Here is a 27,197-nt window from a genome sequence, read left to right as displayed (position 1 = left end):
TCAGTCACATTCCATAAGCGTTACCATTGATCGGTTGATGATGGTAGTAGGTCGGACCACTTTGGCTGAGGTGCTTCCTGATGCGGTTGCACACACAAACAGACACAGACGCACGCACACACACACGGTTTCCCTACGGGGCTGCCATCAATCAACAGCCCCATTGTGCCCCCCCCCCCCCCCCCCCAAACCACACCACCCTTTTGTCCCCTGACGATTGTTTGAATCCAGTCCATGTTTTTGTTTCGCTCCGATTTTTTTTTTCTTCTTCTCTCTTTTTTTGAGTGTGGCTGGGGTAATTCTCCTTCACTAGTGTCTGGATAAAGAAAGACTAGGTCAGCCATGTGGATGCGTCTGTTGAACAGCTGAAGAGGAGGAGGAGGAGGAGAAAAGGAGGAGGGGGGGGGGGGGGTTACAGAGACGGAGGGAGCGATCGGGAGAGAGCGTGGAGAGTGTGTGCATAGAAAGAGAGAGAAGGGAGGAGGGGAGAGAGAGAGAGAGCGCGCGCGTGTGTGTGTGTGTGGAAAAAGGAAGCGGAGCCTGTAAACGGAGAGCTCGCTGGTTTCCTACCCCTCGAAACAACTACCAGCGCTGTGTTACTTTTCATGTGGACACTATCATCGACAGCAACAACACGGCCAAAGGGAATAAGAGATTTTTTTTTTCGAGGGGGGGGGGGGGGGACTAGCTAACGTTACAGTGCCTTTGCTCGAGGATTTAGGACGCGAACAGTAAACCAGTAAAGTGAAACCGTCTTTTGTTGAAGCAAGTGCTCGCCCGAGCCCCTCCGTGCGGGTTTTTAAAACAGAAGAAGAAGAAGAAGAAGAAAACGAGGGTTTAAAAAGTGTCCGTGTTCGTCTCGTTTTGTCCCGGGTCATGGATTTGGCCCAGCTTGCTTAAGTTCGGTGGGTCAACTTGGGCACGGATCGCGTTTTGAACTTGTTTTGCATCAGTCTCTGGGACTCCCACGAATCTCCAGACTGGCGGGTGAGTAGTTACATTAACAATAAAAAAAAAAGGTTGCAGGACGGTTGTGGTTGGAGGAGGATTTGGGGGGGGGGGGGGCAGGGGAGGAGCAATGTGTGGCTGATAAAAGAAACGGATTTATGACAGAGTGATGAATAAAGCGTGGTGGCCCTCACACTTTGAGCTAAAAGTGTCCTACTTGTGTTTATACCCGGAGTAGGAAGCGCGTGTGACCTCGAGTCAAATGTTTCTGAGTGCTGAAAGTTGGCTGCATTGTTGTAAAACTTGGCTCTCTGTGGACTGTGGAGCAGACATGGCAACCTCCACGACCCGGCCAGCCTGTAGCAGCAGCTCGTGGGTTTGAAAGTTAGAACAATAAAGTAAACAAATTGAGAGCTCACACTGAAACGTTGCTGCCCAGGAAACGGGCATCAAAGGAACAAAAAAAACGAGCTGTGCGCGTGTGTATTCGAGCAATAGTTAAGGAAAGTTGCACATTTTTTTTCTATGGATCTTAATGAGACAGTGGCACATACATTTTGACGAATGGGATTTCCCCAAGTTTCACATTAAGTATTGGCTGTTGGGTTTACAGCCTTGTTCGTGTAATAAATTGATTATTGGACTGCAATTATGGAAATGAGTGGAGTGTTTTTGAAAAAAAATGTTTAGTGGGTGACCGGCTGAACCAGCAAACTGTTGAAGTACCATCAAATTAACTTGACCCCCCCCCCCCCCCTCAGAGTACCCCAGAGGCTATGAACTCTGGCCCAAGCACATGCAGCTCTCACTGTGGGAGGGGGAGATCTGTGCCTGTTGTTGAAAAGAGCAAGGGGGGCTGGTGTGTGTGTGTGTGTGTGTGTGTGTTTAGGAGGGGGCAGCTTTGGATTTGAAAGCAGACTACAGTTATTTGTCTGAAAGGCAGCTTATCTAATGTTTTCTAGTTGTAGTAGGGGGGGGGGGGGGGGCTTGTTTACTTCAATCACTGTAGAATTGGCCATAGTAAGTCTTCATGTGACTCCAGTCAGAAGCTGACTCCACTGCTTATGTGACCACACAAGCTCAAAGAAAAGCTTCTGCCCTGAAACAAGATACAAATTGAGGAAAGGGGGGAAGCAGTGATTGCCTTCAATCTCCGCCATATAAAAACTATCCCTTCCTGAAACCCCCCCCCCCCCCCCCCCCCCCCCCCCGCTGCTGCATTTATTTTTCACCGAGCTATTACATGGACTCAGATGTTGCATTGCTAATTGTGAGGAGCTAATCTCCACCATGCCCAGCTTCCTGTGGCATTTGTTTTGACCCCCCCCCCTCCCCCTGCTAGCTGAGAAGTGACCTCTATCTTAATGATTCAGATGTGATTAATCCACTTGAGTGGGACGACACTGCGTGGGCTGACGTGGGGCACAAGTACTGCAGATAATGAATGATTGTTGGAACAAAGGGGACATTTGAATGGGAGATATTTTAGGTGCAATAATGGTTAAAAAGTTACCAGTGGTTGTGTTTTGTCAGTGTTCCTATTAACTCACAATGCTGAACTTTCAGCTGGTGCTGTCTCCACTTGTGTGATCTTTGATTCAGATATCATTGACGGATAGAGTGTGAAGATCTTACAGACGACACGCTTTGTTTCCCTTTTTATTGATGGGTTTCAGGAGCCGTCACTTGCCACATATTAGCTTAAAACATGGCGGCGTGAAAAAAGATGGGGTTGGATCATTCCAGTCATATAGCTGAAAGGCCGTCTGTGGTTGATTCTGGTGGCGCTTTTAGACCATAAATGTTTTTCCTGTTGTTTGGTTGTCACTGAATCGAGTGCTGGGCCCGTCTCTGAAATGGTAACTAGATGATGATGTGATTTTGGTTGTATGGGTAACATGCACCATCATGTGGGGAAACTTGCATAGTTTATCCTTCTGAACACATTAAGAAATGGCATCTTCCTCCCTTCCCCAGAGGTTAGGATATCCATTTAGTTTCACTACTTCATAGTATGAAAGAGGAAGTGGTCAGACCTCTTAATGGAGTTGTACACAAGAGCCCGAGTTGTTCTGCAGTGTGGGAATTGTTTGGGAAGATAACACTGAAGGTTTCACGGCGAGGCTGCTATCGGATGAGAAAACGGCAGTCTTAATCTTAATTATGCGCGCCACCGTACCGCTGTCGGTATCATGTCACATCATCTCTATTTGCCGTACTTCATACCACCTTTTTTTTTGTGGGAAATGAAATCTGATGTGCAATTTGATCCGAGTCTGAGTCCGCAGTCTGCGTTTGTTGATTCATGTGAACCAAGGGAATCGTGGTAGCGTTGTGTGAGTCTCCCCCCCTCATAAACACGAGTCTCAATGCTGACAAGGTACAGAGAGCTAGTAAACATTCAGCTCACATACGGGCGCGTGTACGACTGTCACCTCTGAGGAATCTGAGGGGCGATATCCGGATCAAAGAGGCTGTTTCCGACCATACAGAGAGAGAGAGAGATGCTTCATGGAGGGAGGCTGTAACGGCTGTCTAGCTGCGCAGAGGCGACTGAATGTTTGACAGGGCATTGGAAAAACGTTATTTAATCTGCTCGCATGATGGCCCTCACTGGGAATGCACCATGCCGCGTCTCTGCCCCCCCCCCCCCCCTCCCTGTATCAGGATGATGGCAGTTGCTTTTGCTGGTAGAAAAACACTGCAAAGGTTGTCTGTTTGTTGTTTTTTTACCGGCATGATGTAATGCATAAAGAATCAGAGAAATTGTAATTGATGCAGTGTTGGCGGGCCTCTTAATTGTCTTTCTAATGAGTGAGTCTGCTGGGGTCTTGATATCTTTTCCTTTGGGATAATGGTCTGAATGACTCCACTGTATCCATTGTAATTACAAAGGAATGACCCAATTGTTATTATAATAAGCTGCATAAGTGAAAACAGATGTGATGTTTGACCCCTTAAAAACCAAAATGAAAAGATGCTGATTGAATAAATTAAGGTAAATTACAACTCTGGCTTTTTGGTTGTGTGAATGTGGCTCGACTGCATCTCAGCCACATACAATGTTCGTCTCACACTCTCACTTCTGACCTCAAAAACACAGAAATGCGAGAGCCGCCTGGTCATAAAGCCAGCCGTAAAACATCAACGAGAAGCCATGGCTTCCATGCCATTGTTATTATCATTTCCATCCCCCGACACCACAGCAGACTCGTGGTTTTAATGATATGTCTCTTGGTGTCTTGGTGATTCTTTAGACGGGTCTCATTTGTATATGGAACGAGCCGGCTCGCCACTTCCTGCCCTGTTGTCTTTGCAGATAGTGGTTTACTAGTGACGTGTTTAGGACGTGTTAGCCACTGTTTCATGTTTACATAGTGCACATGGAGCGGTGCTGAGGAGGTAGTACCCTCTGCTGGGTGACAACTGAAATAGGGAGTGATGATCTGGAGAGATACTTTGATTGTTGGAAAATTCCATCTAATTTGTTGTGTGCACGTATGAAGGGCCAAATATCTTGAATTAACATAAACCTTGGGAACCAACGACGAGTGAGAAATTGGGATAATTGAAAATAGGCCCCATCTCAACTACCCCCCCCCCCCCCCCCCCCCCCCCCCCCCCGCTCTCTCTGTACATCCTTAAAGCAGCTGAGCCCATCGGAGGGCACTTTCACACATGTTAAGTGGGGGGGACATCTGGCCTCGTTAATTCAGTGCATGGTAAAGTGGAATGGCGGTCCCCGCAGTGCCGCCTGCTCCGAACGCCGTCAGATGGAGTCTGTGTGTCCTCCCTGTTGACTGTCCCTCTGACACTGTCTCTGGCACTTCAACAAGAAACACCCTCACAATCCCACTGCGATGTTTAAACACACACACGCCGATGTCCGGGGGAGATAGAGCAACAGCGCACACACGTCTCCATGAAATGCTGTAAGGCTGTATTGTGTGGTTTTACTGATCAATCCTGATTTTCATTTCCTTAGTGCAACAAAGAAACCAGACGCTCCATGCGATTTAAACAATCACCTCTCCAGGAACAGCTTATTCCCCACCACCATATAAGGATATGGGTAGCCTGTGTCCAGTGAGTCTATGTGTAATGATGAGTGGGGCTGTCGGAGTCTATGTTGCAGTACCATGGATCTCTGCATCCTCAGCAACGGTCGCAGAGAGTCGAGCGACGGCAGCAGGGAAGCCGCTCACACTGCGCATTCACATCCTATTTTAGCAAGTAAACATTTAATGTGTTTGAATGTATCACAGCTTTATTTATGCATAGAAATCTGCTGTTAAGTCTGAATTATACATTAGCCCGATGAATAATGCATCGATGCCGTTCCTTAATGATTACTCGCCAGGCAGCGAATGGTAATATTTGCTGATAAATTTACCCATTGATCTTGCTTGTGTTTAACCAGGCTTGTAGAGATGATGTTCGCTCCATTTTGTGTTTAGGGAGGCTTTTCTCTTTTCTCAAGGATGTAATCAAAAGCAAGCTAATTGTCAGTTTTTTTTTAGTAATAAGATGTCTTTTTAAAATGACAAATGAGCCCCAAGGAATTCAAGCAAAATGGATAGAATGTGAATACTACTGAGTCCTTGTACTCCTCGATTCACCGGTTCCTCGAACATCTCCGTACGGTTGGTGCGTTTACACACCGCTTTCTTCATGGCTGCTCTTAGGATGAGTTATTTATCCACAGACCTCGACAGATCAATGTCCAATTACAGTTTTGTCTTCTTTTTTTTTTGTTTGGCTCGTGGCCATTACGCTGCAGAGTATGTTTATCTGAAGTACGGAGTCTAGACAATGTCTGCTGACTCGGTAATTTAGCCCGTATTCGGTAAAGGTTTGTCTTTTGATACCTTCGTCTTTATTGGCACCGGCTTCAACAGCCGCACCGACTCGGATTATTGCCACATTATCCGCATAATGCTGCGAGTCTAGTGCTGCCTACGCCTCGAAGCACAGCCCCGTTATTGTGCAGATGTATTGCTTTGTCCACACAATGAGAAAATATTGACTTGTTGTCACTCACTCATTTGATTAGTTGTGCGGGTGATTCTGCTTTTCATTTGTCACCCTGGCAACGCAAATGGGGGGAAAACAGCAACAGCCTCTCTCGATCCAGTAATGAAGCACTGGAGCATTGCAGACCATCACATCTGGAAAACCTCTCTCTCTCTCTCTCTCTCTCTCTCTCTCTCTCTCTCTCTCTCTCTAAGCAGGAGTGAATGTCTTTATCACTCACGCTGTATCATTGGCACTTGTCAGCTCAGCTAGTATCCACAAAAAGCCAACATTTGACAGCTTTCTCGCCGCAGAATGTGCAGCTGCGTGGGAGGGACGCACTCCAACAATTCCACTTTTGATTTTACAGCTTAGTTGAGTGAGATTTATCTGTATTTACAGCATTGGCGAGTTACTCCATTTTCTTTTGTCTGTAAGACGAGCAGCTTAAAGCAGGCTGCTGCTGTGTGTGTGTGTTTGTGTGTGTGTGTGTGTGTGCGTGTGCGTGCGCGTGTGCCCCGGTCACAGAGAGAGCACCTCACATTTAACCCAACAGGATTCATCAGCGGCCTCGTTCCTCCAAAAAATAATGAGGTAGACTGTAAGAGCCGCCCCCCCAGGCTGCATGTAGGGAGATGATCTCTACGAACCGGCAAATCATTCCTGTTTTTTTTTATGCTAAAAAAGACAGGCTAATGACTGTTCTTGATGTGTGTCAGTGCTTTTAGTTAACTAGCTTTAATTCACGGAATGATCTAATGGGCTTGATTGTCAAGTCGAGCAGAGGCAGTCAGTGAGAGGCTCGGGGGGGTGGGGGGGTGTAATTGTTTTTGCTGGCGGTGATTCTTTCTGGAAAGGGATGACTGCACAATCTAGATATGTAAACCAGAGGAAACTGGAAGGCAGCGTGCTGATGCCTCGTCCCATCGACCTTGCTCTTGAGTTAATATTCCCCAGCTCTGCCCGGACACTCTTTTGGATTCAACGGTTTGCTTTACCGGCCTGTGTGCGCTCAGCTTTGCAACTCAAACATGCATCATCGTATGTGAGAAATCTTGAGGAAATCATCAACTGTGACGGCGCAGCATAAAAACAAAAGAGCGGGAGAGATCAAGACAACAGATGCTCAAAGGGTTTGATTCTGCTTATTGGAGCGTGACACTTGTGTAGTGCAGAGGAGAATCTCGCCGCGTTAATGCTAGACAATGATGGCGTGTCTTGCCAATGCCCTGTCAGTCATTTGTTCTCCAGAGGCATTCGCAATATTCATTTCATTTTTTTTTTTTTTTTTTTTTGCATTCACTCAACACTCGCATTTCTTTGTTTGCTTGAGCCTGGTGTGGAGTTCAGGTTGCTTGTTTGCCTGCACAAGACAGCTTGTAATATTTATCAGGCGGAGGCAGAGTACACGTCCACCTCTTGTGTTTTAATAAAGAGCGACACCGCTCAGCCAGTAAAAGAGGAAGGTTGCTACGATAAAGAAAGCGGACTCTTATTGGCCAGATAGAGATCAACTGAAGACCAACCAGGAAGCAGTTTGCAAACACACAGTTTTTTTTTGGGGGGGGTGTTTGAGTCAGCGTTGGGGCAACACTGGACATCTGTCTCCAAGTGATCTATAACGCCCACGATCCCTCCCACAGACTGTCAGCTTTGGCACTCAAGCAGTACACCGGTTGCTGTAGTACACCCAGCCACCCACAACAGCGGCTTATCTCGCTAGCATAACAAACAAAAAAACCGGCCTAACAAAGAGGACAGACAGCAATGGGACACACGGCAAACAGAGCGCCGCGACACCGTAACTCCACTTCAAAATGGAGGCCTTTGTTCTGAGGTGGTTGGGAGAGGACACCGTAGCGAGTTAGCAGCACATCTTTTCATCCACACTCACTCCCACTCACTCAGCCTGCTGTCAGTGAAGGAGATCCTCGGCCGGATAGGGCTTCAGAGAAAGGTATTCCTCTGAGACTGTTGTTGAGGGATATAGTCCTGCCACTCGCTGATTAAAGGGACACTTGTAGATAATCATTTTGGGGGAAAAGGGGGTCTTTATTGTGGCAGTGGGGGTGAGGGGCCGACAGAAAGCCCCAGATTTAGATTTATTTAATGGTTATCACCTTGGTGTGATCGGCAAACTCTGCTAAGATAAATATTTAATGACTGGGTGGCTGAAATAGAGCTGTTGCTGACTGCCGGTGAGAAACGGCGCTTCTATTCAGAGCCCGTACTGTTCCGTGAAGTCGCCGGGTCGGTAGACAGCCCAAGGTTATTAGTGTGGTATGAGAGGAGTGTGTGTTTGCGGTGTGTCTGTGGGTCGCTGAAGAGTTCTCACTCTGCTCTTACTGCGGCGATATGAAGGAGAGAAACGCACTCAGTTGGTTATCGGGCGTTCACTCGTGAACCCTTGATGGATTACGAGTGCGCGTGTGTGTTACAAACGGCGCTAATGCACGACAGCGACGCTATCGAGGCGCACTTCACTTGAACTATTTCTACAAGCAAAACAGCTGTATGTTTTGCCCTTTACTACCTTAGCTTTGCTCTGTTTGGTTTCACGTGCTCGCTGCCCCCCCCCCCGGGCTCTTGTTTGATGTCATTCATGTCATGCAAAATTGATTGCGAAAGGCTCGCACAAATGCTGCGCCGCAATGAAGTTATCACGGTGTAAAGAAAGGTTCCCTCTACATCTATTCTCCTAAACACACACTGTCACAGTCGAGGGAATAGAACCTGTTCAAATGCTGTCAGCCTTGCTGTTAGATCTGTGGCTGGGATTATGAAGTGAAGCCTGTATTAGGATTTGAACGCTACCGCACGGCTCATTTAAAAACTGATCTTGGCTCCCGCATGATTCATCCTGTTTACTCATTACACGATAGCTATGGCGAAAGCAATTACTTTCAGCTTTCAAGTACCTTGCTTTTTGGTCACATTGCGACTCTTTTTCATTTCGCCGGAGCTCCCAAGGCCCCGTGGCTTCCAATCAGTCCGGTGAGCGGCGCGTGCTAACGCCTTGCCCCTTTGTGTAGGAAATAGGTGGGTAAACACGGCCGAGTCCTTGAAGCACTTCCCCATCCCTGCTATTGGATTACCAGATGCCTTTCCGGGTCTCATCTGCACAGACGAGTGCCAAGATCAATGGAGCTCTTAGTGCAAAGCTAATTCGATCAGGACTGGCTTTGCTACTGCTGATCAGAGATTTCTTTTTTTTTTTTTTTTTTTTTTTTTAACGTGAAACAAAAACTTAATCAAGTCAAGCACGTGTCCAATAGCGCCCGTATTTTCAGCCGCCAATTACGAGGCATTTCATATTCATTATTGAATCGTTGAGGAGAGGTGTGGAGACGAAAGTAGTGAACCGCTGCATAAAGTGATCCGGCCAGTTTTATGCTGAGTGTGGCAGGAACGCTGCTTTTTCTCCAGCAGAGAGCAACTGGCATCATAAATAAGCTACGAGCATGTTTTTGAGAGGGATGAGGTGTCTCCCGCTCTGACGGCGAGCAGAGAGAGAAGGGTTGAAGGGCATATTGACCCTCTTGTTCTGGAAAGCGAAAAGCAGACTCTTCAGTGCCCCTTGTTCCCCATTAATTATTGTTTGATGATAATAAAGGAGGGGGGTGGGTGGGGGGGGGGCATGTTATGAAACATAATTATTCATTGCAGCATTTCCCCCTCTACGAGCCTTGCCCCCCCCCCCCCCTCCCCTCCTCCCCTTGTGCTTAGTGAGGAAGCTGCCAGGGCTGTCAGTTGAGTACAGCAGGCAAAGATGTCCCCTCAGCCTTTTAAGGGGGGGAAGGAGGGGGGGCACAGGAGGGAGCAGGGTGAAGGGCGCCATTTGCCCGGGTGATATATGAGGGGAGACAGCAATATATGTAAGGAGCTGCTGAAAGAAAGATAGAAGGTCAAGGCACATTACACTCCCGCCATTTATTGGCTGAGCACATAGTCTGACCTGCACTGCAAATACAGTTGCTCAGCAGCAGCAGCAGCTTTTTGTTTGTTTGTATGTGTGTGCTTGTAAATGTGCGTGTCAATGGCCTACACATTTTAGATTGACACGTGTGTGTGTGTGTGTACACTTAGATGAATGCTGTACTGTAGTGAATATGCTCTCAGTGGCTTTTTATAAGCTTGCAGATGCGGCGGGATGCTATTTTAACAAGGCTGTAGCTCCTCAAAGGTGTCCTCCTAGATTTCCATTCAGAGACTACTGGAGGCTGATCTCCTATGCATGAGCACAGCATATGGCGTGCTCATGCATAGGAGATCGCAACGCAAGCATGGGATTAGGTAACAATTGTGTCGTGGTAATTGAGTGCAGTATAAACAGTTATTCCAGCAGTACATATATATATATATATATATATATATACATATATATATTTCTTCTCCTGTTTTTATTTAGTTGTATAAAGAAAGCCTATCGTTCAGGCGATGATCTCTGTATTGTGAGTGTTATTGGCACCGGCAGACCTACGTTGTGTTTTCATTGTCATTAATCACAATGGCCCGGCGGTGAGAGGAGAAGTCGGCGAGGCTGCCACGGTCAAAGCCTAACATTAACATTCCAAGAATATCTGAGGCTTATTCACACCAACTCAGCCGCACAGCCGGCTGCATCCACCTTCGGTTTAAACAGAGTCAACGGGCCTGTAGTCTGCTTGAGATATGTTGTGTCGGCTGGTATTTTTAAAAAAAAGATTTTATGGGGAGCATTTTCACCTTTACTTGACAGAGGCCAGTGTAGAAATGGGGGAGAGAGCGAGGGGGGGGGGGGGGGGGGTGTATGACCTACACCAAAGGTCCTGAGGCCAGAATTGAAACCAGCACGTTGCAGTTAAATGTGCTGTAGCCACTTGGCTACCGAGGCACTCCAGTGTCGAGCGGTATTTCTAATGTGTCATTGTTGTTGCAGGGTGAAGGATGCAATATGTAATCCAATATATTGCAGTCGCTAGGTGTTTGGAAAGATGAAAAATATGCAGCTTGTGTTTGCTTGAGGCACAGCACACTATCAGTCGGGGAACAAGTCTCCATTTCACACATGAACAGGCAGAGTTAATCTGTGGATCACTACAGCACGCTGCGTAATATCCAGTTTCTATTCTCATATTTTCCCAAAAGCCATTGTTCTCCCCCCCCCGCTAATGCTTTTGGAAAATAGTTACCTTTCGTAGCCGGCGTGTATTTTTTAGAGAGGCCGAAGTATTCGCTTGTGGTCCAGGTAGTAAAGCCTGACTCCTTGAGACTCTTTTAAATTAACGGTGTGTATTTGTAACCTGTGTTTGCGTGTGGCCCCTGTGTGTGTGTGTGTGTGTGTGTGTGTGTGTGTGTGTGTGTGTGCGTGTGTGTTTGTGGCAGGGTGCATTAAATGCCACTGCTGTAAGTGGCCCCGGTCCCAGCTGCTGCATATTTTATGAGCTGTCCTCTGAGGATATGGAAGCTCTGATCCTGCTTGTTTCCAGCAGTGTTTTCATCACTCCTGGCCACTTCCCCCAAGCTGTGTTTTTTCTCTCTCTCTCTCTCTCTCTCTCTCTCTCTCTCTCTCTCTCTCTCTCTTTTTGATGAGGGAGAAGGAAACGCATCCAGAATAAGGCAATATTTACAACACAGCCCCGTCTGTGGCTGCAGCGTGGCTCGCTGCAAGGAGGCCCTACAGACTCCTGATTCATACTATTCTCCCATGCGCACTGCAGAGGGTGCTTTCCCCTCTGCCTAGGATCACTGGCCCACACCACTGAGATGGTGGATGACAAGGCTGAACGCTACACTGAATATATTCCCCCCCCCCCCCCCCCACTGGCTGCTCTCTGAAGCCGCCCCCTTTTTCCTTGAACAAACACATTTCCAACTGGAGAACATTCACTCGGGCCGTCTGTTTACAGTGTTACACATTGACTCTGGAGTTATGGCTGTGCGGTTTGCGAGAATGCTGAAATTAGCACGTAGGGTAACAAACAAAAAGGGAGATGTTGTGCGTAAAAAATCCTTTGTTGTATTTATTTCGTAACGACAGCCAATCGTGATGGTTGGGTGGCAGTTGGTAGTTAGAGGAGAGGCGTTTTTTATATGTGAAATAATAGCACCCTCCTAATTAGAGGTAATACCATCCTGTGGTATCTAGAGGTGGAGGTGGTTTTTTTTTGGCGCGGATCATTATAAGATGTTGAATGGAGGGATTGCCCCCCCCCCCCCCCCCCCCAAAAAATCCTCCTCTTCCTCCCACCATCTGCTCGAGAATGGAGCAGAGTTTGCCGACACACAGCTAAATAATTTAGGCGGAAAAAATGGTTTTGTGTACTGACCTAATGGCTTTGTTTTTTTGAGAGCTGTTCTCGCAGACATCCTTCAGTAACCCCGCCGGTCTGCGCTGCCGGTGTGAAACCTCAGAGCTGTCTTATCTGTCGCTCTCATCTATTTATGTTAGTTCTTCCTCTGTGTTGGCACATCACTCTGTGTGGCGCGGTGATTAGAGTAGCTGGAGGATGTAGGGCAACCGTATGAATACATTTCCTCCTCACCCACGCTCATTCAGACGACCAGTTGCAGTTGAACTGATGGATGCAATCGTTTAGCTGATCTTGGAGGAAGAGGGGGGGGGGGGGTTGATTGTAGGATATCGGTGCAAGTGGTGCATGATTGAGTGCGCAAATATTAAAATTCTCAAGAGTCCTTTTATTCTAACAGATGAAAAAAATCTTTTTTTTCTATGCACATCTGACATGAAAGTGTCATGTAACCCCCCCCCCCCCCTTTACAGCTCTGCTCCATTTTTATAGAGATACATGTTTGAAGACACACATATGACACCAATAATTTTAAGTGCAAGTCAGGGTTGGATGTGTCCCCAGTGCATAATATATACCTCTCCTGACCTCAGTTCTACCTTTGGGTACATTTCCATTACAACAGCATAATTCAGGGGAAAATTGAATCGTCAGTGCCTCTCGAGAGGTGAAAGACACAAGAAATCCTTTCAAATCAGGCACTTTATTCACACGGCCCACAAATCTACAGGGGAACTCAATCAAGAGACGCATTCATGATAGCGCTGTGCCTGCCGCCACATACCTCACATTCCCCTGCTGCTCTTATCAATGACACATTGGGAGAGGCCCATTACCGGCCCCCGCTCACAATTATTAATTTCTCAAGAGTGCCTCATGTAGAGGAAGAGGGGGAAAAGGGTGACAATGGACAACCCTGGCATTTCCCTCAGGAGCCGTGTCTAAACACGACGCCCGGCGAAGCAGTCGGAGCTGCCGAAATAGCCTTCAGCCCGACAAAAACGTGGCCGACCGAGAGGGAGACCGTGTCTGGAAGTAACTGGTATTAAGGCTGCGAAATGAAGTCCTGCTCACAGACCCTGTACATAATGGACATCTCGGGCTGTGGAGCCGCCCCCTCAGGGCCTATTCGGGGACTAGAGGAGGATTTTTTTTTGACTAGATGGAGTAGAGGCTTAGGCCCCGTGGAGCACACAGTCTGATCCTCATGTCTGTGGAGGAAAGTACCTGTGGACTGTTGGACAGAGGATATGTTTGTCTTAGTGGATGTCGGTTTACGTTACAGAAAGATGGTGGTCTATGCTGGAAGATTTAGTAGATTCTCTTAATGTTTTGAGACAGTGATAGTTTAATGTTGCACACGGTGTCATTTTGCATAAGAATCTGCTCTTGTGCAGCAGCCTTTTTACCGTTGGAGTCTCGAGGCAGGCTTAAATGTTGGAAAGCCCCAAGCTATCTTTTCTCGAGCACGGCTTTTACCTACTAAACTAACCCCGGATGCCGACTAAAAATAGAGCCTTTTGTGAGCACAGCTTTAGCAGAAAAAAAAAAAAAAGATGCGGTTACTCATCAGTGAATTGAAAAACAAGTGGAGCAGACAAGTCTCTCTGCCCTGCCGATGTGAGCTAAAACAGAGAGGGCCTCGGAGAATAAAGCGAGCCGTGATTGCACCAGGTAAGACAAAGCAGGCGGCGTGCAGAGACCACAGAGAATCCCTTATGAAGTGGCCTCCCCCTCGCCTCCAGCTGAGCCTTTCATTGTGCTGTTGTTTCTAGGGGCCTTTGGATGGCAGCTTAGATTAGATCGCACCGAGTAATGGATTGGAGCTGACGAAAACCCGCTGCAGCTCCGCATCACCGCAGCTAGGATCCGTCCACTGCCGAGGATCTGGCTGCTTTATTCGGATCAATTTGAGTTGCCCTCATTGTTAATAACCCTGTGTATATTCATGCTAACGTTGTTCTCCTCTAATCTGTATTCACGCGAGTATTTCGTTCAATCCCTCCGCAAAGCCGGCCCTAAATCCTTGCCAATCACATTTTGCTACTTCATAATTCTCCAATTGAATATGCCATGAATGACTTTTTTTTCCGTCTCTCTCTCTCTCCCAAAACTGAGCGGATCACTGTGCTGGTTATATTGTCTTTATTTTCAATTTTGCATTTAATGTAGAAAATTCTAGTTTCTCTGTTATTTAAAATAAAAATGCTGTTTGAATAAAATGTCCAGCGTTTGCGAATTTTAAATTCAAGATATTCAATTACAAAAATTTGGCGGGATAAAAAAAAAAAAGAAACCCTACAGCTGTATAGGTACTCAAGCAAAGCGTGTTAATTTGGATGTTTATCCGCAGACATGTTTTAATTTAAAACTACAGAGATGAGGATTTGAGTAAATGTGAGAGTGATTGGAATGAATAAAACATGGAATTTCTTTTTTTAAAGGCTGTTCGGGAGCGGAAAAACAACCAAAAAGAAGCTGTGTTTAGTAACAGAAACCTGCTGTGTGGCCATTGTGGGGGATGATGTGTTAATCGAGCCACAAACTGTGTGGTTTTTCGGGCCAGAGATCTCATTTCTACCGCCTCTGAAAAGAGAAATGTATTTGAGCAGGGCCCCGCTGGCTGCTAGTGCTTGACTCCATTGCAGTAATGTAAATGGTGGATTAGGTGACGTTGGCTTGGACGCCCTCAACCACCTCTCCAGCCACTGCTCCCCACCCCCCCCCCCTTCTCTTTTCCATTAAGACAGCTGGTATCTTTCAAAGGGTCCCGGCCCAGTGATTGATGTGTAATAGCTCCGAGCCTCACCTGCCCCCTCACAGTGTTATTCATCGGCCAGGCAGCCGGCGCTGCTTTTCTACTGAGCACTTTGTTTCCCGTGCTGTGGGTGGAGAGCCTCCCCCCCCTCACTCTCACTCTCTCTCTCTCTCTCTCTCTCTCTCTCTCTCTCTCTCTCTCTCTCTCTCTCTCTCTTCCCCCCCCCCCCCCCCTCCCTGTCAGCCATCAATACATTATGACTTTTCATTGCCACGGTGGCGCTACTTCACACTGAATCGCTCCTTTTTTTTTTTACTCACTCAATTTGTTCGACTTCAGATTGCTCATGTATCTGCATCACACTGCAGCTGCTGATGTGCAACAAATGAACAGTAGACGTATTGTTAAGCGAGTGACTAGTGAAAGTTTGAACACTAATTAAGAGCAAGCGCATGTCCGTACGGGGAGTTTTTTATGAATAAATACAACTATGTAATTGGAGATCCAGAAATTTGAATGAGGCAGTTGTGTGTAAAGTGTATCCAGATGTGAGCTAATAGCACCTAGATTGTTAAGATACTTATAGAGGCTTACAGCAGCCCACGACATCAAAGGAGAACGGGCCGGCCCTCCATTTGCAACAGTTCAGGGTCCTCGTTGCTCTCGCTGGAAGAGGCTTATGTTACTGATTAGAGGGGAGTAGTGCTGCTTAGCTCACACACGGATTGTGGCAGCTCCCCGGTTTTAGAGCCGTGCAATCAAATGGTACCTTCATCAATGTTTTCATGTTCCTCACACCTCCGAGTCATGCTGCTGGATATGGACACAGGAGGGGAGGGGGGGGGGGGGGGCACAGTATGTATTTTGGCACACACCGACAGAGGTGTGTATCCGCATCGAGGTGTGCTGTCCTTTCCTGAGCCCTTGCGTCCTCTGTGTTGCGCACTAATGTGCTTCCTGCATATGCGTGCGCTGGCGGCCCAGTGGTCGCGGTGGTAACTCATCATTAGGTGATTAATGGGGCTGTGACGAGGCTGCGGTTTAATCAGGCCCGGTGTTTGTGTTGAAGCCGACGACAAGAGCAGCTGCCCTGTCAGTTGGTGTCTGCTCGTGAGATGACAGCACCCGCTGCTGAGGAGCGCCGTTGTCAAACACGCGTGTATGTGTGCTAAAACCCTCTCCACCTTCCTCTTTCCTTCTACTCTTTACATCCCATTCTTTCTCCAGCCTTTACAATAAACGCGCGTCCCCTTGCAGACACGCTGTATAATTTCCACTCGAAGCGGAGTCTGCTTCACCTGGGTCCATCTCCTCTTCCCCTTCCTAATTTTTCACTCCCCCTCTCCCACCCTGCTATCACCACCATGGTAAAGCGGGCGCTGATTTCCTGGTCTGCTCCCTCTGGGGGCTGTAATAACTATTTCTAGTTAATTTGTTGCAGTGGGGGGGGTGTAAACACTGGCAGTAAATGAGAAGCCTCCTTTGTAGGCGCAGTGTGTAGTGGCAGTGTGGTGCAGACGACGTGCTGCTTCAGCTTTTGCCCACTTCACTGTTTACGGAGGATTTCATTATGGCACGAGGAAGTGGGAGCTGGGTTTCCTTTTTGAGTGAACAACAGTAGAAACTGGCAGTGGACCCGGCACGGCAAATGACTGGCTCAGCCTCTCTCCTCTGCCTCTCCTTACCCAGTGGATTGCTGTGTTCTTCCCTCCAGAGCTGTCACTTCACATTAACACAGCGGTGACGGGCAGACGGGGTAGAGGGTTGGGGTGCTGTCCAATAAGCCAGAGTACACACACACACACACACACACACATACACTGCCACACACAGATGAGTAAAATTCAGCCTTGTGTCATCACAGATGGTCTGCAGAAAAGCTAGTCAGTTAACGCCGTCGTTGAGTTTTATGCTGCTTCTCTCCCATTGAAGGCGACAAGCAGCGTCTTGTGCCGAAAAGCCCCTCGACACATTATCTCCGAGGAATTCTATTGGCTGCCAGCCTCATCCTCAATGCAGCACTACCTCTCTATGCGTATTCAGTTACGACTCCCCTTAAGCTTATTGTGTTACAAATACTGTGCATGTAGCACTTGTCATTCTCTCTCTCTCTTTCCACTCTTTTGCCCTTTAATAACTCCGTTTTACTGCCTTTCTGAAAGAATGAAAATATGCTTGAGCAGGAAGCTAGGAGGTTCTGTTCTTTGATAAAGCTACTCAGTGCTCTCCAGAGTATACATGGTCGTGGAGGGGAGTGCCAACAATTACTGTGATGTTGAGAAGAGTCAGCACAGCTGCCTGATCTCCAGGAACTAATCTTGTTTTTCTCCCCCACAAAAGATCTCCTCCAGCACAAAAAAAACCTTTTTACTTAGAAAATGTTGCTTCCTTACTATAAGGATAATGAGTTATGCTAATTGTCCCTCTTCTCTTGTCCACAGCTTTTCTGAAACACTGGGGTTGTTGGTGTGGCCAAATTTTCCCTGGATTTGACTGGTAAATTCAGAAGACTGAAGCCCAGGCTCACAGTCTACCTTTCACGGAGGCCCAGCCGTGAGAGGACTGAGGAAGGCACGTGGCGGATCATGACGGCCGACAAAGAGAAGGAGAGGGAGAAAGAGCGGGACAGGGACAGAGACAGGGACCGGGACAAGAGAGAGTCGTCCGGTAAGTCCCGCCGGCAGGACGGGGAGAGCGAGAGCTCCAGGCCCCGGCGCAGCTGTACGCTGGAGGGCGGGGCCAAGAACTATGCCGAGAGCGACCACAGCGAGGACGAGGACAACGACAACGGCAGCACGGGCGGAGGAAGCGGCACGGCGGAGGAGGCCGGCAAGAAGGGCAAGAAGAAGATGCCCAAGAGGAAGTCGCGCTACGAGCGCACGGAGAACGGAGAAATCACGTCCTTCATCACGGAAGACGATGTTGTTTACAGACCCGGAGGTAAGTCCTAGTCACGGCTAATCTTTAAGTGGGTATGCGGGTGGGCTGCACTCATCTGCACGGTCCCCAACTGCGGTGAACACTAGTCCATCTCCATGAATCAATTTCCCAGTTTAACATCACAATCACTATATCCCACTTTGTTGTCAATCAGCTGTTTTGGGGGAAGAATTGAGACACATTTTGACTGAATCAAAGATGAATTCCTTTGTTCTTAAAGAAGCGGTCGTCTCTGTTGCAATACGCTGCTGAGGGTTTGCAGAGTAGCAACTCTCCAACAGCAGAAGTACTTCCTCAGGCTAGAGGCCAATACGTCATACAATCAATTCCAAGTTGACCAACTCTGTGCTTTGTCTTGGCTTAAGTCAATAAAGCAAAGTGGTGCTTCACTGGATGATGTGATAGTGACGACAGCCACGATAATGATTTCATCCCAACACCGTCTGACTCCCTGAATGTATGCTATCTCCTCCGGGGCCGCAAGGTACTCTGGTTTCCTGTGGAGATGTTTGAGCTACGCTGCAGCGTGTTTTTATTCCGTCTGATGCACGAGGCTAAAAGGAGAACCAACCTTTTCCGCAGCTGTAAACATGGCCTCTCTTTCACCTACTGTTTAGAAATTGGTTGTATTAGAGAGGGGGGGGGGGATGTCAACACTCACTGTCGGGAAGGAAGCCAGACCAGCTAGTTGTGTGTGTGTGTGTAGTAGTAGTGTGCTCTCAGCTACTGCTCGCTGCTATCCGCATTGCAAACTGAATCATTGCCGCCCGTGTCTTTTCGTTTATCTAGCAGCTAGCAAAAGGTCAAGTAGTGTGAGAGGGGGGGGGGGGGGTGTAGGAAATTACAACCAGTGTGTTATTGTCATTGCATTATTATTGACTTCTCCAACTACCTGCCCATAAACACATCCACCCAAACACTCCCTCCCTTTTTTTCCTTTTCAAATACCAAAGAGACAACTTCAAGTAGGTGCAGTGAAACAGCCAGACCTCTCCACCCTACACTTACCGTCTAGCTGCGTAATCTTGTCGGCCAAATTATCTCTGTCTGCACCGGTATCAGTACGAGTACCTCTAGAAAGCATTAACCCAAGTCTCGTTGTTGCTCACTCTCTATTTCTGTTTCTCTAACTCTCAGCAACAGACTCCATTCAAGCATTTTTTGCGCCGCATTTCATGTTTAATAGAGAGAGCACCAGCGCTTTGTCTTATACTTAACCATGCGGAGAGGGAGGGGGGGAGGAGTAGAGAGAGAGAGAGGGGGACGGAAGCAGTCAGTCACATCAATGAAACATTCAAAAGGCACATAAACAAAGTCGACCGTCTCAGTGGATTAGCCCTGCCGAATATTTATATTTCCACATCCGAGTGCACAAGCACAGCCAGTGTCTGGTTGATGGGGAATATTTATGTTTCCTGTCTTCTCCCTCAATTAGTTTGACAGGTCGAGAACAGAGCGGCTCGAGTGTCACAACCTGCCCTCCTCCACAGAGACTGCTGCTGTTAGATTGGTTTAGATTAGGGATGAGCCAGGATTGGGTAGTCGGTGGCCCCAGCACCAGTACACTAGTTTGTAATTTACCTCCTATTGTCAATGTAGAAGATCCTCCACCTCAGCAACTGACCTCCTGCTGTCTCCTCTGCTCATTGTTCAAGTGATAAGCCCTGTGTGTGTGTGTGTGTGTGTGTGTGTCTGTCTGTGTGTGTCTGTGTGTGTGTGTGTGTAGTGTGTGTTTTCCTCCTCCTGCTTGGTCATTGGTAGCAGCCTTCTTGCAATCAGATTTGATGCGTGCAGCTTAGGCAGGCACAAAGCCTGCGATGGATTATGCTTTACTAAATGTTAAATCCTTTTATATCCGTCTAGTGACACACAATATGTAAAACTCACCACCCCTGGAGAGGGATTTACTCCGCCCCAGACATGGGGAGAGAGAAGAACTCGGTGACGGTAAGAGGGGCAGAATCAGAAAGAATTTGTGAACCAAAAATGCTGTTTTGATTGCTTTTGACACAGGGAGCTTTAGAAAAACATACAGGCCCGTGTCATCACATAAGACATAATAGGTAAGCCAGTAGTGAAGCCGTCTGCACACTCCCAATCTGCAGCCACCTCCCAATCTCTCTGCTCAGCCTCTCTATCCCTCGAAGATGGGTTCAGGCGGCTTAGTGCACATCGATTGGATGGGTGTGCAGTAGGTGGGCCTGCAGCTAACTGCAGCTCTGCCACTGCTTAAAAAAAAAAAAAAAGGATGGAGGAGTGTGTCTGCGACGGTGGCCGGGGGACTTTGTCCCAGGCCACTGGTGTGGTGGGCTGCTGGGGTGAACAGTGCAAACAGACATGCCAAATCGATCTGTGTCCTGTGGCTGAGCTCTCACCTTTTTCCCCAGGCCCCGACAAAAACCCTTCCACAGCCTGTTCTCCACACTCGTCCACCACCCCGCCCCAGAGTATAGATCCTCTCTCTGGAGATTATACACACTGCCATAGAGGGATCAATAGGAGACACCCTAGAAGCAAGAACACGCGCATGCACAGGTCACTGATAACCACTATTTCTGCACGCTCACAAGTGTACTTTGACTTATATACATGCACACACCAACACATATACAAGGCATGCTTTTAGCAGTCATAGAGCCAGTTCCTATCTGTAAAAAAGCACACTCCTGCAACACACAAAGACACAATACTGTCCACATTGCTGATCCCGGCTCTCCACTGCAGCAGGACTCTGCTTGGCGCTGCAGGCGGCTGGCTGCCATAGCATGTCTCCTTCCTTCCTAACTGACTGGCTGGTTAGTCTGTTTGAAATGGAGAGAGCTAATGGAAACCACCTGCCCCCCCCCCCCCTCCCTCCACTCCACTCCTTCTGCCCTTGTACCGCAGTTTATGTCACACAACATGGCTGCCACAGCCAACCCTACGATAATGATGAGATTGAATCATGTCGTCGTAGAAGGCGAGCAGTGTATAATATGTATAACACAGAGAGATTGCAGGCTAGTCTGACAAAAACACCTTGTGTGTATGAGTGTTGGGGGAGTTGTTGATATGGACAGCTGGCGCTTCTTGCTGCAGCCACAACAGAACCCTAGGGTGTGTGTGTGTGTGTATGTGTGTGTGTGTGTGTGTGTGTCATGTGCACACAAAGTAAGCTGTGCAGCAGGAGTGTGTCTGGCACACACATGTAGAGCTGGATAACCAGCCCCCCCCCCCTCTCCTCTTCAAACTCTGGACCAACTGTTGGCAGTCACACAACACAATTTCTTATACATTTTAAACTTAATAATTGTATTTAATAAAAAGTGAATTTTGAACGAGTGTAAAATATGATTTCAAGTGAATGGGCTGAGCTGACAAACTGACAGTTGCTCTAATACACCAACCCTTCAGACAAAGTCTTTAAAGTTTGGAACATGTTTAATTTGAAACGCTTTTTAACGCTTGAACTTGAATATAATTCTTCAAAAATGCTTCATTTTCAACATAATCTGGTGTTTCATCTACACAACCACGCATGTAAACCAAAAAAACATTTTAGTATTTGACATGAATATTTGTTTGTTACACACTGGACTCAGAGCGGACCCCCTTCACCCGACAGGAGAAAGTAAAAGAACTGAACGAGTTGCCACGAGCAATAAAGTTTTATTGAACAAGTGTTGCAACTGTCGCTGATTTGCATCGCTGCCGGTATAAATAGTTTTGATGCAAAGTATTTGCAGGCGAGCATTTCACATTTTCACGTATTGTTTTTGTCCTCGCGGCGCTGGTTGGTAAAGGCCTTTTACTCTGGAGATATGCAAGCGTTGAATAATCATAATCAAAACATCAAAGTTAATGTCAACAGCTGATACAATAGACAAAGTGTCAATCCTCATTGATTGATGTGGGTATAATTGAATTCTGGGAACTTTATTTTTCACAATTGCATTATTTGTTACAATTTAGATGTGAGGATAAAGGCTTCGAGAGTCTTGACGTTTTTGGATTCGGTACCTTTAAAGTGCTTGGATTTGACTCTTAAAAGGCTGTACGAACCTTCCTTCATTCAGTGTCTTTAAAAGTGATTTGTAATGTAAGGTACCTCCCACAGAATTCCATCATGGGTATACATTTGAACTGCCAATCATTTTTTTTACTCGAAGTGAATTGCCCTTCATAGGAACGCAACATTCAACAGAGGTCTGTTGTTCAGTACGGGTCCTCTTGAGAAGCCTGTCTAATGTGGTGCAGTTATGGGTCAGATGGGTCACTCTGCACCGCGGTCTGGAGCTGGATTAGCATCGTGCATCCCCTGCTCCACAAAGACTAGCTGCAGATCAGTTTGGCTAACATGAGGGACAAGCCCTTGGAGTCGTCTCGCATTGAAACATAGCAGTGTAAACCTGTAGCCTGTCGCTAACTGAACAGATCTATTTAAAAGCCCTCTCTGCTCACCCATCTCTCCCCACGCTAGAGACGCTGGGAAAAGGGCTTTTTAGTGAAATCCAACCACCTGCCTACTGCTAAATGAGAAAGCGTGGGCTAGCCGAGAGGGAGAGGAGGAAAGGGGGGGGGGGGGAGTGTTGTCAAAGAGCCTCTGTTCTCCCCTAGGAGCCCAGTCAGCTGTAGGCCTGCCCTATTGTAGAAAGCCGATGGTATTGCTTGCCAGGTATTGCCCACTGCCTTTCCAGTGAGAGGAAGGGAGCGTTATTGGGCTCGTGGATGACGATAGAGGAAGGAAGGGAAGTTGGGGAAGAATCAAAGTGTCTGTGTGCCTGCAGGCCTTGAGCAGGAAGTGGCCCAAGGCTGACTTGGTCATCAGCTGGTCCTCCTTGCAGAGAGCGGTCTGTGCTGGATCAGTAATGACACCAGTTCCCCCTCTTTCTCCCGAGCTCTCCGTCTCTCTTGGCCCTCTAGTCCCCTCACACCCCTGTGGTTCCATTATTGCATTCCTTGTGCTATTTAATTTTAGGATCAGTACACTCTGGGGGGGGGGGGGGGGGGGTAGCTTTGCTAAAGCTGTGCACTACTCTGCTGTGTGTGTGTGTGTGTGTGTGTGTGTGTGTGTACGTTTGCGCATGTGTGCTCGTTCCCTGTTTGAGCCGAGCACCCCTTTTAACAATGCAGGTGCATCCTGCCTCATGGCTAACACTTACCACCTGCTAGCACGGCTTAGACAAATGCTCCTCTTGATTTAATAAGCCTGTTTGTGTCCCAAAATGTGCTCATAGTCTTACTGTGTTTAGCTGATCTCATTCCACAGCCCCTCCCCCCCCCCCCCCCCCCCCCCCCCCAAATCACTGTTTACAAAACATTGGCATATATGACTGTGTTAAGACTTTTCCATTGTTGGCGGCTCGTAAAAGAAAGCCAAGCTGATTTTTATCTAAGGACCCCCCCCCCCCCCCCCCCTCTGCTGAAATGCTGCAGCAAATTAAATAGCATCTTATTTGCTTGATACAGAGAGAGAGGGAAGGACACGGCTCTTTTGCTGAGGCTAGGTGTGTTTTAGATTAGACATGCTTGGAAGCCATTAGAGAATGGCTGGCTGAACAATGAGCTACAGCTGAGTCAATTGCTGTGCGTGTGTATATATGTGAGTGTGTGTGTGTATGTGCGTGTGTGTGTGTCTCACGAGGTTGTAACAATGAATATTATGTCGCTTAAACTCGGCAGTGACGATGTAATTGGAGAAACGGTGACCGCCAGGATCAGGTTTCAGCGCAGTGCTCTGTGCTCAGTATCTTCACGATGACGTCCCCCGTGTGTCAAAAGCATTGAACTTTCCCTCGCTCTCTGTCTTTGTGGGTGGCGCGGCGGATTGTAGGGTGGAGGCGAGTAGAAGAAGTTAAACTTAACAGCTGCAAAGGGAGCGAGAGCGCTCTACTACAAAGGCCCTGCTGTGGCTCTCCCTCCTACGGCGAAGGCCACATCCATCCAACGAGCACACACTTCAACCCTAAGAGAAGGGCCCATCCCCCCCACACAGACCCCTCCACAGCTAAACCTCTCGTCCCTCCCCTTTCCACTTCCCCACTTGAGCGAGGAGACCCACTTCCAAATGCACAAAATGGCAGGAATGTTTAACAAGCCCGGCAGACCCCGGAGGAACCACGTGCCCCCTCCCCCCCCCCCCCCCCCCCCCCCACCACCACCACCACCCAACCTCCCTGAGCGCCGCTGCCTCCTTTTTGGTTCAAGCGGGAAGAGTCCGAAGCATTAACCGGGTTTTAACTCCCGCGTTCATTGGGAAATCGTATTATAGCCGCTCTCAAAGAAATGCCCTTGAGGTAGTCAACTTTTAGTACCCAGGATGAATTCAAAATGTGCTTTTGACGTTCGGAGAATAGACTCGCTCGCTGTCTGCGAATGATTAAACTAGATCCCTGTCTCTCTCTCTCTCTCTTTTTTTTTTTTCCCTCCCACCGCCTATCTTTTTCACTCCTACTGTCTGTTCTTTACGCCTGTTGATGTGCTCTGGGGTGCAGACACGGAGATCTGGCCCCCTCTAAATGAATGTGCCGACGAGGTGAAGGGACACTAAACCCTAATTCCCCCGATTTGACTCCTCCGAAACATGTCATCTCATTCAGATTAGTCTCTTTTGTTCTCAGCCCTCCCTCCCCCCACTCCCTCCCTCTCGCTCCCATCCTCCTCCTCCTCCTCCCGCGTCTCTGTCTCTCTCTCAACACACACACTGTGTTGCTCACAGATCACACAATAGCACTGATGGATATTTTCATTCATGTTATCTTGTAAATGACTTCCAGGGATGGTGTAGAGGAGGGAGAAAAAGGAGGGAGCGGGGAGAAGAGAGAAGAGGGCAGTAGTGAGAGATATAATGCGTCACTCAGAGCCAGCGAGGGCGATAACCCCCCCCTCTCTTAGAACAGCTCATTCAGCCCACAGCAGATAACAAGCCCACCCTGGGGTTACACACACACATGCACAGAGCCTCTTAAAAAAACAAAGCCCATGATGTCACAGTCGCACTCGTACACACCAGCCCCTCTACAAATGGTGTCTTGGGTGTCGGAGCCATTTAATATCTTTGCCACCCCTCTTTTGCTCTGTAAGCGGTAAGATAAACCACAGCCAGATCGATAACTCTGTTGACACAAACAAATAAATAACAGACGACGGTGCCATCAGTCACTGGAGAGAAAAAAGCTAGCCGCTCATCTTTTGTTTGGGAAAGTGTGGCGTAGTCCTTCTGCTCAGCGTTAGTTTTTGGTGAAATGATCACCAGCAGTGCGCGTTGTTAGTGCACGTCTTACCTTTTTTGACTCGGAGCTTACAGGCTGTCTTCATTGCCCGCGTGTTGGTGCGAGCGCGAGCGCTACGCTCCGTTGCACCAAATGGCAGGCAAAGCCAGCCTCGGGAGCAGTCAACATAGCTTGTTGCATTGCTTCCATTTGAACAGAAGGTCAATTTTTACGTGTGTGGTGTGTTTTTCCAATCAATTAAGTGTCTGTGGCTTTTGATTGCTTTGCCCCGTTGAGCAAGCAGGAGCTGTCTTTTACTGGTTATTTAAACCAAAATAAATATATATATTTTTCCTCCGTTTGATCACACTCCTGTTTTTTTTTTTTGTGTTGCAGCTAAAAGCAAAAGCGCAAGGTGAATGGGAGACTATTATGCTAATTTGCCTTTTGTGGATTCAAATCTCTTTTTTTTTTTTCTCTAATAATTCTAACCCTTGGCTGTTTTTCTGGAAAGTACTGTGCCAGGCTTAGCCGTAACCATTAGCCGTGTCCCCCGCCTCCTCCTCCCTTTCTTCCCCACAGAAGTGGCTGTGTGTTTTTGTCCTCTGCAGCGTGAATGTTTTTGTTAAGGAGATGAGGGTTCGCGACCCGGCCATACCACCAGTCGCATTCAATTTAACAGCACAGCCGGGCCAGGGCCACCTCCTCACACACACACACACACACAATGTGAGGGGGCTGCGTTTAACACTCGAGGGTTATGTCATTTGGCAACATTTTTAAAACATGAGAGGACAGAAGGTGAATTTTTTTTTTGGGGGGGGGGATTTCACCGCTATGCTAACACAAAGCTAACTTGGCATATATCAGTGCAGTGACAGAAGTTGTCATTTACAGTGCTGACTCGTGGAATGAGGTTAAAGTCAGTATTACTCACTGGGTGTATAAATGGAGTGGAACAATAACATAATTCCCCTTGGGCGTAATGTTTGCTTTGGAAAGGCAACCTTGTAGTGCTCCAAAAGTCCTTAATCCTATTACTCGCATTCCAATTGAATTTGACCTCGAGGAGAAAAATGTCTTTTCAGCAGAGGTAACGGCACCCAAAATAATATATTACCGAGTCTGTCTGCATAGAACATGAACGCTTTGGGAAGATCTTCTGTCAAGCTCACTTTTCTTTTGTTTCTTTTCTCTCACTTGCAGATTGTGTGTACATTGAAAGTCGGCGGCCCAACACTCCCTACTTCATTTGTAGCATTCCAGGATTTCAAGCTGGTGAGTACATTTTCACTTCCTGTCTGTGCTGTTTGATCCCCTCCTGTCCTCACACTGAGGGCCTGAGGGTCGCCCGCTGATTCGCCCACCCACCCCGTGTGGCAGGGCGTACAGGTGGAGGGTTGCACATTTGTGGTGCACTGTGGTAGTCGGATGAGGACGGACTACAAATCATAGTGAAAATAAAATCAGTTTGTTTCAGGAAGTTTGTTTTTAAAGTGTGATGTGGAAAAGAGAATCCGGCTTGAATATTAACCACCTTTGTGATCCACTGGCAGTTAATGCTTGTGATGGAAATAAAGATGTTTGTCGATGCACTTAATTGATTTAATGAAGGAGACCATCACCAGTTTTGAATTGATTTTTTTTTACAGCCTAATGTGGCCAAATTGCCTATTTTGCTGAATAAAGAAAGAAATGAGTTTTTAATTTGCCACTGAGAGGCTGATTCATCAGGCTCAGTCAGTTTAGTGAAGTGGCGCTTGTTTTCTCCGCAATAGGACACCTAAAATGTATCTCACACACACACACACACAGACAAATTGATATTCACACACTGCATTCTCTATGTCTGCTAAAGTGGGGGAGGGGATTATATTGAGTTCACCCGACGGATCTGTCTTTATTCATGTTGAGGAGAAAGAAATGCAGTTAGATCATTTTCTACACCGTCGTCCTCTAATGACACACTGCACAGCTTACAGCTACCTGCAAGCCATTCCAATTACCTTGTTTTTGAATCAATATATGATCTTGAAGTGCTGTATTAGAGGTCATTGC

General features: G+C 47.5%; 1 protein-coding gene across 1 annotated transcript; it reads left to right on the top strand.

Annotated features, from left to right (window-relative positions):
- Positions 1–453: 453 nt before the first annotated feature.
- Positions 454–26,573, top strand: LOC142953084 (arginine-glutamic acid dipeptide repeats protein-like). Its single transcript, XM_076095157.1, has 3 exons — positions 454–987; positions 17,451–17,949; positions 26,346–26,573. Exons 2-3 carry the CDS (start codon positions 17,595–17,597, stop codon positions 26,495–26,497), a joined length of 507 nt encoding a protein of 168 aa, XP_075951272.1. The 5' UTR covers positions 454–987; positions 17,451–17,594; the 3' UTR covers positions 26,498–26,573.
- Positions 26,574–27,197: the final 624 nt, after the last annotated feature.

Source organism: Anarhichas minor, unplaced genomic scaffold (assembly GCF_050575085.1).
Source record: "Anarhichas minor isolate MPS153535 unplaced genomic scaffold, ASM5057508v1 ptg000003l, whole genome shotgun sequence".
Lineage (NCBI taxonomy): Eukaryota > Metazoa > Chordata > Actinopteri > Perciformes > Anarhichadidae > Anarhichas > Anarhichas minor.
This window is presented reverse-complemented; position numbering and strand designations above follow the sequence as displayed.